A 14,989-nucleotide genomic window follows, 5' to 3' on the forward strand; every position below is an offset into this window, starting at 1 on the left:
AGATGGTGATGGCTGATGTGAATGATGGGCTTGTAGTCTACAGTTCTTTTTTAATTAGTGGATTGAAATACTCCTGATCAATGCTCACTTCTTGGAATAGCACAGTATGTTGGCAATCACTGGATAAGAAAAAAAAAGACTGAAGAAAAATCATGAAGGGTCACTACAAAGGTAACCACTGACATTAGACCCAGAATCCATAGGTTATGATGTGACTGGATCCAGAACTCCACCCGAAAGACTTTTAAACCATCAAGCGCAAGTTAATTTATCTGCCTGGCCCAGGATTTTGACTCAACAACAATGAAGGAATAGTGATGCATGTTCAAATCAGGGTGATTGTGACTTGGAGGAACTTGAAGGTGATCATGTTCCCATGATGTTGTTCTTGCCCTTCTTGGTGATGGAGTACATGGACAGGAAGGTGCTGTTGAAGTATCCCTGGTGTGTTGCTAAAGTGCTTCCTGTAGATCATACATATTAGAGCCACAGCATGTTGGTGGTGGAGGGGGTAGATAGAGTCCAGTGCTAGGGGTGCAGATCAAAAGGATAGCTCTGTCCTGGAAGGTGCCAAGCTTCGATTGTTGCGGCTGCAGCCATCCCGGTGAGTGGTGAGTATTCCATCACACCCCAGCATGTGCCTTGTCGTAGATGGTGAAGAGGATTTGATGTCAGAAAGTGGGTCACTTTCAGAGTACGCAACTTCTGCCCCACTCCTGTAGCCATGGTGTTGATGTGGCCCCCCCCCCCCCCCACCGACCACTACCAGGATGTTAGTGGAATGGGACTTGGTAATGAAGTTTGGGGGGTGGAATAGTTGGACTTTGTTTTTCTTGTTGGCATAGTCATTGCCTGGCACTTATGTGGCACAATGGTTACCCGTCACTTGTCAGCAGAATGTTGTCCAGGTTCTGCTGTAGACTAGCATCGGCTGCTTCATTATTGAAGGATTTGTAAATGGAGTTGAAATACTGGAATCAGCTAACATGGTCATTCCTGATCTTATGACGCTGATTGAGGAATCACTGAAGATGGGTGGTCCAAAGATGCTGCCCTGAGGAACTCATGCAGTGATGTCCTGGGCTGTAATGGAATTTGGAGCTGAAGGGTTCTGGTGGAATAAAAACTGAGCAATCGGTGAGCAATTTATTGGTGAGTAGGTAGTGTTGAGCACTCCACTGATGACTGGGAATGTGCAGTAATTGGTAGGGTTAAATTTACCATGTTTTTTGGGGCTAAGATTTACCTGGGCAATTTTTCAAGTTGTCAGGTAGATATCAGTGTCACAACTGCATTGTAAGCTTGGCTAGGGGGTGGCTGGTTTCAGTTCACAGGTGTTTTAGCATGATAGGAAGGTTGTTTCCAGGGCCCAGAGCCTTCACTCTGTAAAATGTCACATGGAGTAAACCAAATTGACTAGCCACTGGCATCTATGTTTTCATAGATATCATAGATAGGCGGAGACTGAATAGGATCATCTACTTGCCACTTTTGGCTGAAGGTGTTTGCAAATACTTCTCTCTTACTAATACTGGATTCTGTCACTGTGCATATTACAGCCATTCATCATCATAGGCAGTCCCTCGGAATCGAGGAAGACTTGCTTCCATTCTTAGAATGAGTCCTTAGGTGGCCGAACAGTCCAATATGAGCGCCACAGTCCCCGTCACAGGTGGGACAGATAGTTGTTGAGGGTAAGGGAGGGTGGAACAGATTTGCCGCACACTCTTTCTGCTGCCTGCGCTTGATTTCTGCATGCTCTCGGTGATGAGACTCGAGGTGCTCAGCGTCCTCCCAGATGCACTTCCTCCACTTAAAGTGGTCTTAGGCCAGGGACTCCCAGGTGTCAGTGGGGATCTTACACTTTACCAGGGAGGCTTTGAGGGTGTCCTTGCAACGTTTCCTCTGCCCACCTTTGGCTCGTTTGCCGTGAAGGAGTTCAGAGTAGAGCGCTTGCTTTCGGAGTCTCGTGTCTGGCATGCGGACAATGTGGCCTGCCCAGCGGAGCTTATCAAGTGTGGTCAGTGCTTCAATGCTGGGGATGTTGGCCTGGTCAATGACGCTAATGTTGGTACGTCTGTCCTCCCAGGGGATTTGTAGGATCTTACGGAGACATCGTTGGTATTTCTCCAACGACTTGAGGTGTCTACTGTACATGGTCCACATCTCCGAGCCATACAGGAGTGCAGGTATTACGACAGCCCTGTAGACCATGAGTTTGGTGGTAGATTTGAGAGCCTGGTCTTCGAACACGCTTCCTCAGGTGGCCGAAGGCTGCACTGCCACACTGGAGGCGGTGTTCATCTCATCATCAATGTCTGCTCTTGTTGATAAGAGGCTCTCGAGGTATGGGAAATGGTCCACGTTGTCCAGGGCTGTGCCGTGGATCTTAATGACTGGGGGGCAGTGCTGTGCGGCGAGGACAGGTTGGTGGAGGACCTTTGTCTTACGGATGTTTAGCGTAAGACCCATGCTTTCATACGCCTCAGTAAATACATCGACTATGTCCTGGAGTTCAGCCTCTGTATGTGCGCAGACGCACTGTAGCTCAACGACAGAGGTTGGGGTGGTCTTGTACCTGGCCTGGAACGGCGAAGGTTGAACAGGTTCCCACTGGTTCTGTAGTTTAGTTCCATTCCATTGGGGAGCTTATGAGGTGCAGCATGGCAGCGAGGAAGATTGAGAAGAGGGTTGGGGCGATGACGCAGCCCTGTTTGACCTCGGTCTGGACGTGGATTGGGTCTGTAATGGATCCATTGGCAAGGATCATGGCCTGCATGTCGTCGTGGAGCAGGCAGAGGATGTTGACGAACTTTTGGGGGCACCTGAAATGGAGGAGGAAGCTCCATAGACCCTCGTGGTTGACAGTGTCAGAGACCTTTGTAAGGTCGAAGGCGGCCATGTATAAGGGCTGGCACTGTTCGCTGCAGCTATCGCGCTGCAAAAATCATGTCCGTTGTACCCCGTAGGGGACGAAATCAGCACTGTGACTCGGGGAGGAGCTCCTCAGCCACAGGGAGAAGGCGGTTGAGGAGGACTCATGACAACTTTCCCAGTGGCTGATAGCAGGAAGATTCCTCTGTAGTTGCCGCAGTCGGACTTGTCCCCTTTTTTTAAAAAGATGGTCATGATCACTGCATCTCGGAGATCTCCCGGCATGCTCTCTTCCCTCCAGATGAGAGAAATGAGGTCATGTATTCGTGCTAACAGTGCCTCTCCGCTATACTTTAGTGCCTCAGCAAGGATTCCATCCGCTCCCGTAGCCTTGTTGTTCTTAAGCTGTCTTATGGCTTTTTCTACCTCGTGCAGTGTTGGCATTTTACTGAGGTGGTGGCGAGTAGCATGCTGCGGGATGGAGTCGAGAACACTCGAGTCAAAGACAGAGTCTCGATTGAGGAGATCTTCGAAGTGATCCTTCCAGCGGGTCCTTACTGCTTTGGTATCCTTGGTGAGTGTTTCCCCGTTCTTGGCCAGCAGTGGGGTGGGGCCTTGGGAGTTTGGACCGTAGGTGGCCTTGACTGTGATGAAGAATCCTCGCACATCATGGCTGTCGGCCAGCTGCTGTATCTCCTGTGCTTTCTCCATCCACCACCTGTTCTTTAGGTTCCGGGTTTTTTGTTGGACCTCAGCCTTGAGCCATCTGTAATGATGCTTTGCTGCTCCCGTGTTGGGTTGTTGCTTAAGGATCAGAAATGCTCTGCGCTTGCAATCTATTAGCTCTTGGATCTCCTGATCATTCTCATCAAACCGGTCCTGGTGTTTCCTGGTTGAGACACCGAGCATCTCTTCGCCTAATTGATTCATTAACGTGCTTTAGGGAAAGAAACCTGTTGTCCTTACCTGGTCTGACTACAGTCCTACACAAACATGGTCGACTCTGAACTATTCTGAGAAGGCCACTCGGTTGTATCAAACTGCTATAAGGAATATGACTGGATGGCCTGAAGGACACAGATGCCAGGCTGGATTTGTGGCAGGTTGTTAGAGAACCAACAGCAGGGAATAACATATTTGACCTCGCCCTCGCCAATCTACCTGGCGCAGATTCATCTGTGCATGACAGCATTGGTCGGAGTGACTACTGCACAGTTCTTGTAGAGACCAAGACCCGTCTTCAGACATCTATCATGTTGTGTGGCACTACCACCATGCTATAGATTAAGAACACATCTTGCAGTTCAAAACTGGACATCCACGAGGCCATCAGCAGCAGTAAAATTGTATACCACCACAATCTGTAACCTCATGGCCTGGTATGTTCCTCACTCCCTCATCACTGCCAAGCGAAATGACCTACCTGATAACGAAAGCAGCATTAAGCATAGCTAAAGATGAAGTTACAGCACATGGTACATGCATGCTAAACAGTGAAGGCAGCATGCTTTATAGGCAGAGCTAAATGATCTCTCAACCAACTGTTCAGGTAAAGCTATGCAGCCCTGTCGCATCCAGTCATGAATGGTGGTGGACAATCAAGCAACTAATGGGAGGAGCAGGCCGATGAACATTCCCATCCTCAATGACAGTGGAGCCCAGCAGGAGTCCAAAAGACAAGGCTGAAGCATTTGCAACCGTCTTCAGCCAGGAGTGCTGAGTAGATGATCCATCTCAGCCTCCTCCTGAGGTCCTCACCATTACCGATGCCAGTATTCAGCCAATTTGATTCTCTCTATGCGACCCCAAAAAACAGTTGAGTGGACTGGACACAGTAAAGTCTACAGGCCTCAACAACATCCAGGCTGTTGTGCTAAAGACCTGTCCTCCAGAGGTGACTGTGCTTTCCAGTACAGCTACAACACTGGCATCTACCCGACAATGTGGAAAATGGCACATGTACGTTCTGTCCACAAAAAGCACAGTCCCTGCCACAGGTGGGACAGGTTTGACGCATGTCCTTTCCACAGCCTGCGCTTGTCTTCCGCATGCACTCGCCGACGAGTCTCGAGGCGCTTAGCACCCTCCCAGATCCACCTCCTCCACCCAGGGCGGTCTTCGGCCAGGGACTCCCAGGAGTCGGTGGGGATGCTGCACTTTACCAGGGAGGCTTTGAGGGTGTCCTTGTAATGTTTCCTCAGTCCATCTTTGGCTCGTTTGCCATGAAGGATTCTGAGTAGAGCACTTGTTTCGGGAATCTTGTGTCTGGCATGCGGACGACGTGGCCTGCCCAGCGGAACTGATCAAGTGTAGTCAGTGCTTCAATGCTATCAGCCTACTTTCAATCAGCAGCAAACTGATGGAAGGAGTTGTCATAAAGAAACGCTTACTCACTAATAACCTGCTCACCAAATCTCAGTTTGGGTTCCACCGAGATCACTCAGCTCTAGACTTCATTACAGCCTTGGTACAAACATGGATGCAAAAGCTATATTCCTGAGATGAGGGTGAGTGACTGCCCTCAACAGGGTGCACTGGAACAATTTTGGCAGTATCTGCGAAAACTCACAACCTCCACCATGTGGAAGGACAAGGGCAACAGGTGCATGGAAACACGATCATCACCATTTCCCCTCCAAGTCACAAACCATCCTGACTTGGACATATATCACTGTTACTTCATAGTACCTGGCTGAGAATCCTGAAATTCCCTACCAAACAGCACTGTGGGAGTATCTTCACCACACCAACTGCAGTGGTTTAAAAAGGCAGCTCATCACCATTCTTAAAGGCAATTAGAGATGGCAATAAATGATGACCTTGCCAGCAATGCCCACATCCCAAGAATTACTTTGTTTTTCAGCAGCCTGGAATTTCTTCTCCCTGTTGAGCCTTGGAGTCGCTATTAACCTGAATTGGAATTGGTGCTTTGGATGATATGGCCTATTGGGCAGCACTTTATCAATTGTCAAACCCAAAGAGTGGAAGGGGACCCTCGTGACACCTCTCCAAACTGGCGGAGAACACTGCTTGTATGGTGCATCTTCCCTGAAATGCTCTTAGGAATGTTTCCTTACATGTGACTTCATATTCAACTCAGAGCTTGAGCTGCACTTTTCAAAACTCTAACCCATGGTCTCTTTGCACTGGTAGGAATTTGGTAGCCAGAGTAGCTTTTTGGAAAATTAAAGAGTCATATCCAACCTCTGTGCTGAACTTAGAATGGTTTCCCTTTTCTGAATATTGTATGACATAAAAGTGAATACAGGAAAGCGTTGTGTATATTAGTCACTGAAAAGATCCCATCATAATCAATACAGATTTTGAAACCTGAGAAATGCATAGACTAGAATGCCAAAAATAAAGCAAATGTGACCAAACATGGGTGATTTTTTCCCCCCTTCAAAAGCATGATGGTAATTACTAAGCAGAACCAACAACGAACAATATACTGGCTATTATCCTACAATGGTGTTCCCAATGTATGCAGATCAAGACCTAGATTATTTATTCCATTGTTTACATTATTTTTACTATAATTTTTACTATATCAAATGTATTTTAAAGTTGGTTATCACAATAAGCATAGTTGGACAGTATAGCAACTTCAAACGTGGAGAGTGGACTCCTACTGGAAGGGTCAGGTGGAATTTTTCATGACCAATGCTCATGGCTGAAAACCATCAATGGACAACTTTAGCTTGATCTTGACGAGCATTTTATCTTTTATGGTGAGGAAGAATGCAACACCAACAGGATTAATGCTAATCTCTCGCTACAGAACCATATCCTAATGTCACAGAGCGGAATTAATGGCAGCCACAAACCAACATGCGCTGCTGTAAAAGATAGTGACCATTTGGGTTTTTTTGTTGTGGAAGGAGACTAAAGATAAATTCCATTGCAATGCAATGAAGTATGCTTTGTAGTAAGCTCTATAAGTGATGTTAAAAAGCCTAATGTTTATTAAAGCATTTTAAAAGAAATTGTAATACTGAAAAGTACAGCAAAGATCTTTTAAAAATCCACTTACATGTCTAAAATGGCACGACAAAAAGATTAAATATACCAGAAGCATGCAAGCAAGTACAGCAGACAAGAAATTTTATAGCTAAGCATGCCCAAAATTACTGCAGAACATGAAATGCTGATGCTATGTAATTATACAAAAACATTTTTTACTATGCCAAGATGCATGCAGAAAGAACATACAGTGGCAGTTGAAACAGTTGGACAGTTTACATAGGTGACTGCAGGCCGACACTTGACAGCACTTTTCCACGAGGCAAGAAGAGAAAGGAGGAGCTCTGGAACTGAGCTCCAGTGGTAGAATGACTTGGTGGAAAGAGGGAAGAAAAGTGAAGTCAAAAATGAAATGCACAATAAATATAGTAAGCAACAATATTTTCTGGAGGCATACAACTAAAATCTCCAGAGACAATATTTTGCAACAAAGCTTTTTATGATTTCCCAAACATTTGTGTGATAACTAAACTAAGACTTGCTACACATTAGTTATATTAGATGCAGTACATTAATGCAATATCTCATTTCTAAACTATGCAATCTGGCAGCTACACATGTGAAAACAGGTCCTCTTTGGTAGCTTCAAAATTACCTTGGTAAAAACTGATTTAAAATTTTTTTTTACTGTTGTCATATTAAGGAAAAACTCTTACTCAATTTAGTACAATGCAGGAAAGAAAATGAGGTGCCAGTTCCAGTACCCATTGGGAAAATAAACAACAACAAAAATATCGGCTTGGCATATTTGAACATTTGAACTGCTTTGAGCAGGTAAAGTTAATTATGAACATGAACATGATTCTGCAGAGTAAAATTGGCAGCTGCGAGGCACATATAGTTATGTATTATACAACATGATTTTATGGTGTCATTTAAAAAGTGAATTGTTTTTTAAAGAATGGCTTAAGATGCAAAGGAGTTGTCCTTCAGTGGGGGAATGTTAAGTGCTTTCAAGATGTAATCTGATTTGTTTGTTCAAGGCAGAACCCAAGTGAATCATAAAAGGTCTGTTGCTGAGGGAGACAACCCTTTCAGGGTGGCCAGTTGATGAATTTGACAGATGAGGAAAATATTCCAATGCCTGAAAAGAGGTCTGTCAGATCGATATTGCTTACCGCACACTAAGCAATCCACCTAATCTTTTTCTGGTTTGCTCCCGCAGGGAAAGTTGGCACACAACACATGGGAGCGTGCACAAAGTGGAGGAGGAATCTCCATTTTGAAGGAGTTGACGCACCATATCCTAATGTCACAGAGCGGAATTAATGGCAGCATAGGAATTATATAGGAATTAATTCCTATAAAAGGCTCAGATCCGGGGAGAGTCGAGAGAGGCGGGAGTCGAGAGAGGCAGCGGCCTATAAAAGGCTCAGCAGTCCGGGGAGAGTCGAGAGAGGCGGGAGTCGAGAGAGGCAGCGGCCTATAAAAGGCTCAGCAGTCCGGGGAGAGTCGAGAGAGGCGAGAGTCAAGAGAGGAGTACTTGTGCAGCTCCAGCTGAGAGAAGTCAAAAAAGAAGTAGAAAGAAATCAAAAGGTGACGTCATAGCCAACGTGGTAAGTGATTGGCTGCTGATTGGTGAGTAGTTTTTCTTTTTCTTTATTAGTCAGTAACTTTTTTAACATTGTTGTCGCCAATTTAAGTGTACCTAAGGGTTAAGTCATGGCAGGACAGCTCGGTCACGTGATATGCTCCTCCTGTACCATGTGGGAACACGGGGACAACACCAGTGTCCCTGACGACTACATGTGCGGGAAGTATGTCCACCTCCGGCTACTGACGGTCCGCGTTGCGGAGTTGGAGCTGAAGGTGGATTCACTCTGGAGCATCCACGATGCTGAGAATGACGTGAGTATCACGTGTAGCGAGTTGGTCTTACCGCAGGAGAAGGGTCCACAGCCAGCGAGGGAATGGAAGACCAGCAGGAAGAGTAGTGCAAGGAAGGTAGTGCAGGGGTCCCCTGTGGTCATCCCACTGCAAAACAGATACACTGCTTTGAGTGCTGTTGAGGGGGATGACTCATCAGGAGCGGGCAGCAGCAGCCAAGTTCATGGCACCGTGGCTGGCTCTGTTGCACAGGAGGGCAGGAAAAAGAGTGGGCGAGCGATAGTGATAGGGGATTCAATTGTAAGGGGAATAGATAGGCGTTTCTGCGGCCGCAACTGAGACTCCAGGATGGTATGTTGCCTCCCTGGTGCAAGGGTCAAGGATGTCTCGGAGCGGGTGCAGGACATTCTAAAAAGGGAGGGAGAACAGCCAGTTGTCGTGGTGCACGTTGGTACCAATGACATAGGTAAAAAAAGGGATGAGTTCCTACGAAATGAATTTAAGGAGCTAGGAGCTAAATTAAAAAGTAGGACCTCAAAAGTAGTAATCTCGGGATTGCTACCAGTGCCACGTGCTAGTCAGAGTAGGAATCGCAGGATAGCTCAGATGAATACGTGGCTTGAGCAATGGTGCAGCAGGGAGGGATTCAAATTCCTGGGGCATTGGAACCGGTTCTGGGGGAGGTGGGACCAGTACAATCTGGACGGTCTGCACCTGGGCAGAATCGGAACCAATGTCCTCGGGGGAGTGTTTGCTAGTGCTGTTGGGGAGGAGTTAAACTAATATGGCAGGGGGATGGGAACCAATGCAGGGAGATAGAGGGAAACAAAAAGGAGGCAAAAACAAAAGACAGAAAGGAGATGAGGAAAAGTGGAGGGCAGAGAAACCCAAGGCAAAGAACAAAAAGGGCCATTGTACAGCAAAATTCTAAAAGGACAGAGGGTGTTAAAAAAACAAGCCTGAAGGCTTTGTGTCTTAATGCAAGGAGTATCCGTAATACGGTGGATGAATTAACTGTGCAAATAGATGTTAACAAATATGATGTGATTGGGATTACGGAGACGTGGCTCCAGGATGATCAGGGCTGGGAACTCAACATCCAGAGGTATTCAACATTCAGGAAGGATAGAATAAAAGGAAAAGGAGGTGGGGTAGCATTGCTGGTTAAGGAGGAGATTAAGGCAATAGTTAGGAAGGACATTAGCTTGGATGATGTGGAATCTATATGGGTAGAGCTGCAGAACACCAAAGGGCAAAAAACGTTAGTGGGAGTTGTGTACAGACCTCCAAACAGTAGTAGTGATGTTGGGGAGGGCATCAAACAGGAAATTAGGGGTGCGTGCAATAAAGGTGCAGCAGTTATAATGGGTGACTTTAATATGCACATAGATTGGGCTAACCAAACTGGAAGCAATACGGTGGAGGAGGATTTTCTGGAGTGCATAAGGGATGGTTTTTTTAGACCAATATGTCGAGGAACCAACTAGGGGGGAGGCCATCTTAGACTGGGTGTTATGTAATGAGAGAGGATTAATTAGCAATCTCGTTGTGCGAGGCCCCTTGGGGAAGAGTGACCATAATATGGTGGAATTCTGCATTGGGATGGAGAATGAAACAGTTAATTCAGAGACCATGGTCCAGAACTTAAAGAAGGCTAACTTTGAAGGTATGAGGCGTGAATTGGCTGGGATGGATTGGCGAATGATACTTAAGGGGTTGACTGTGGATGGGCAATGGCAGACATTTAGAGACCGCATGGATGAACTACAACAATTGTACATTCCTGTCTGGCATAAAAATAAAAAAGGGAAGGTGGCTCAACCGTGGCTATCAAGGGAAATCAGGGATAGTATTAAAGCCAAGGAAGTGGCATACAAATTGGCCAGAAATAGCAGCGAACCTGGGGACTGGGAGAAATTTAGAACTCAGCAGAGGAGGACAAAGGGTTTGATTAGGGCAGGGAAAATGGAGTATGAGAAGAAGCTTGCAGGGAACATTAAGACGGATTGCAAAAGTTTCTATAGATATGTAAAGAGAAAAAGGTTAGTAAAGACAAACGTAGGTCCTCTGCAGTCAGAATCAGGGGAAGTCATAACGGGGAACAAAGAAATGGCGGACCAATTGAACAAGTACTTTGGTTCGGTATTCACGAAGGAGGACACGAACAACCTTCCGGTTATAAAAGGGGTCGGGGGGTCTAGTAAGGAGGAGGAACTGAGGGAAATCCTTATTAGCCGGGAAATTGTGTTGGGGAAATTGATGGGATTGAAGGCCGATAAATCCCCAGGGCCTGATGGACTGCATCCCAGAGTACTTAAGGAGGTGGCCTTGGAAATAGTGGATGCGTTGACAGTCATTTTCCAACATTCCATTGACTCTGGATCAGTTCCTATGGAGTGGAGGGTAGCCAATGTAACCCCACTTTTTAAAAAAGGAGGGAGAGAGAAAACAGGGAATTATAGACCGGTCAGCCTGACATCGGTAGTGGGTAAAATGATGGAATCAATTATTAAGGATGTCATAGCAGTGCATTTGGAAAGAGGTGACATGATAGGTCCAAGTCAGCATGGATTTGTGAAAGGGAAATCATGCTTGACAAATCTTCTGGAATTTTTTGAGGATGTTTCCAGTAGAGTGGATAAGGGAGAACCAGTTGATGTGGTATATTTGGACTTTCAGAAGGCGTTCGACAAGGTCCCACACAAGAGATTGATGTGCAAAGTTAGAGCACATGGGATTGGGGGTAGTGTACTGACATGGATTGAGAACTGGTTGTCAGACAGGAAGCAAAGAGTAGGAGTAAATGGGTACTTTTCAGAATGGCAGGCAGTGACTAGTGGGGTACCGCAAGGTTCTGTGCTGGGGCCCCAGCTGTTTACACTGTACATTAATGATTTAGATGAGGGGATTAAATGTAGTATCTCCAAATTTGCGGATGACACTAAGTTGGGTGGCAGTGTGAGCTGCGAGGAGGATGCTGTGAGGCTGCAGAGCGACTTGGATAGGTTAGGTGAGTGGGCAAATGCATGGCAGATGAAGTATAATGTGGATAAATGTGAGGTTATCCACTTTGGTGGTAAAAACAGAGAGACAGACTATTATCTGAATGGTGACAGATTAGGAAAAGGGGAGGTGCAAAGAGACCTGGGTGTCATGGTACATCAGTCATTGAAGGTTGGCATGCAGGTGCAGCAGGCGGTTAAGAAAGCAAATGGCATGTTGGCCTTCATAGCAAGGGGATTTGAGTACAGGGGCAGGGAGGTGTTGCTACAGTTGTACAGGGCATTGGTGAGGCCACACCTGGAGTATTGTGTACAGTTTTGGTCTCCTAACCTGAGGAAGGACATTCTTGCTATTGAGGGAGTGCAGCGAAGGTTCACCAGACTGATTCCTGGGATGGCGGGACTGACCTATCAAGAAAGACTGGATCAACTGGGCTTGTATTCACTGGAGTTCAGAAGAATGAGAGGGGACCTCATAGAAACATATAAAATTCTGACGGGGTTAGACAGGTTAGATGCAGGAAGAATGTTCCCAATGTTGGGGAAGTCCAGAACCAGGGGTCACAGTCTAAGGATAAGGGGTAAGCCATTTAGGACCGAGATGCGGAGGAACTTCTTCACCCAGAGAGTGGTGAACCTGTGGAATTCTCTACCACAGAAAGTTGTTGAGGCCAATTCACTAAATATATTCAAAAAGGAGTTAGATGAGGTCCTTACTACTAGGGGGATCAAGGGGTATGGCGAGAAAGCAGGAATGGGGTACTGAAGTTGAATGTTCAGCCATGAACTCATTGAATGGCGGTGCAGGCTAGAAGGGCCGAATGGCCTACTCCTGCACCTATTTTCTATGTTTCTATGAAGTTTACAACCTATTTTTGTTCTCATCTGCTTTTGCACTGATGGTGTTTGTTGACTTTTGGTTATTGCACTGAATAAAAGTTCAAGTTGCTTCAATCTTGCCTGCCTTGCTTCGTGGGATCATTCCGACAACAATAACTTTTATTTATATAGCGCCTTTAACGTAGTAAAACATCCTAAGGCGCTTCACAGCAGTGTTAGAAGACAAAACAAATAAATTTGACACTGAGCCACATAAGAAATTATGGCAGATGACCAAAAACCTGCTCAAAGAACTAAGTTTTAAGGAGCGTCTTAAAGGAGGAAAGAGACGTAGAGAGGTTTAGGGAAGGAGTTTCAGAGCTTAGGGCCCAAGCAGCTGAAGGCACAGCCACCGATGGTTGAGCAGTTATAATTAGGGATGCTCAAGAGGGCAGAATTTGAGGAGCGCAGACATCTCGTGAGGTTGTGAGGCTAAAATAGATTACAGAGATAAGGAGGGCGAAACCATAGAGGGATTTGTAAACAAGGATGAGAATTTTGAAATCGAGGTGTTGCTTAACCAGGAGCGAATGTAGGTCAGCGAGCACAGGGTGATGGGTGATCGGGACTTGGTGCGAGTTAGAACACCGAGTTTTGGATGACCTCAAGTTTACGTAAGGTAGAATGTGGGAGGCCAGCCAGGAGTGCGTTGGAGTAGTCAAGTCTAGAGGTTACAAAGGCATGGATGAGGGTTTCAGCAGCAGATGAACTGAGACGGGGCAGAGACAGACAATGTAATGGAGGTGGAAATAGACGGTTTTAGTTATGCTGCGGATATGTGGCCGGAAGTTCATTTCAGGGTCAGATATGATGCCTAGGTTGCCAACAGTCTGGTTTAGCCTCAGATAGGTGCTAGGGAGAGGGATGGAGTTAGTGGCTAAGGAACGCAGATTTGTGGCGGGGACCAAAGACAATGGCTTCAGTCTTCGCAATATTTAATTGGGAGAAAATTTCAGCTCATCCAGTACTGGATGTCGGCTAAGCAGTCTGACAAGTTAGAGACCGTGGAGGGGTAGAGCTGGGTGACGTCAGCGTACATGTGGAGACTGATTGCGTGTTTTCGGATGATATCGCCAAGGGGCAGCATATAAATGAGAAATAGGAGGGGGGCAAGGATAGATCCATGGGGGACACCAGAGGTAACGATGCGGGAGTGGGAAAAGAAGCCATTGCAGGAGATTTTCTGACTATGATTAGATAGATAAGAATGGAACCAGGCGAGTACAGTCCCACCCAGCTGGACAATGGTGGAGAGACGTTGGAGGAGGATGGAGTGGTCAACTGTGTCAAAGGCTGCAGACAGGTCCAGGAGGACGAGGAGGGATAATTTACCTTTGTCACAGTCACAAAGGATGTCATTTGTGACTTTGATGAGAGCCGTTTCGGAACAGTGGCAGGGGTGAAAACCAGATTGAAGGAATTCAAACATGGAGTTCCGGGAAAGATGGGCACGGATTTGGGAGGCAACATGTTCAAGGACTTGAGAGGAAAGGGAGGTTGGAGATGGGGCGGTAGCTAGCAAGCAGAGTGGGTTGTTTTTTTGTGGAGAGGGGTGATGACTGCAGATTTGAAGGAGAGGGGTCAGTACCTGAGGAGAGAGAACCGTTAACGATGTCGGCTAACATGGGAGTCAGAAAAGGAAGTTGGGTAGGCAGCGATTTAGTGGGAATAGGGTCAAGAGAGCAGGAAGTGGGTCTCATGGACAAGATGAGTATGGAGAGGTCAAGAGGGGAGATCAGAGAGAAACTAGAGAAAGATGCAAATTTAGGGCTAGGGGAGCTTCTGAGGAAGTTTGGCCCAGTGGGCTAGGGGAAGGAAGGGAACTCACAGAGGCAGCTGATCGGATGGTCTCAATCTTTGAGACAAAGAAGTCCATGAGCTCCTCACACTTGTTGTTGGAGGTGAGTGTGGTGGAGATAGGGGAGAGGGGTTTAAGAAGATGGACAGCAGTAGAGAATAGTAGCCAGGGGTTATCTTTGCATTCCAGAATGATCCTGGAATAGTGAACAGTTTTTGCAGACAAGAGTAGGATCCGATAATGCTTTATGCAGTCCAGTCAGATCTGGCGGTGAATGACTAAACCAGTTGTCCACCAGATCCATTCAAGTCTGTGCCCCTTGGACTTGAGGGAGCAAAGATGAGGGTTGTACCAGGGGGAACGGCCAGGGGTGAGAGGGAGAGAGAGAAATTGTTTTAATAGGGACTAGGGCATCAAAGATGGTGGCGAGGGTGTGGTTGAGCACCTCGGTGGCTGCAGAAATGTCATTGTGAAAGGAGTTGATAAGTGCAGTTGTAAGAGAGTTGAGAGTGTTTTCTCCAGGGGCAGATGCAGAAGGGTTGAGTGGGGGGTGGGGGAAATATGGGTGGAGAGCGATAAAAGGAAA

At 46.5% G+C, this 14,989-nt stretch overlaps 1 protein-coding gene across 7 annotated transcripts in view; it reads right to left on the minus strand.

The window, feature by feature from the left end:
• Positions 1–14,989, minus strand: part of arhgap12b (Rho GTPase activating protein 12b) — a 281,212-nt gene that overhangs the window by 54,337 nt on the left and 211,886 nt on the right. For 5 of the 7 annotated variants that reach the window (XM_070881529.1, XM_070881528.1, XM_070881526.1 and 2 more), the window contains one exon: positions 7,087–7,209. The exons of the other annotated variants lie outside the window; for them this stretch is intronic. In XM_070881529.1, the coding sequence (XP_070737630.1) occupies positions 7,087–7,209 (123 nt within the window). The remainder of the gene's footprint in view (positions 1–7,086; positions 7,210–14,989) is intronic. 7 annotated transcript variants of the gene reach the window in all.

Source organism: Pristiophorus japonicus, chromosome 5, assembly GCF_044704955.1.
Source record: "Pristiophorus japonicus isolate sPriJap1 chromosome 5, sPriJap1.hap1, whole genome shotgun sequence".
In the NCBI taxonomy this organism is placed as follows: Eukaryota; Metazoa; Chordata; class Chondrichthyes; family Pristiophoridae; genus Pristiophorus; species Pristiophorus japonicus.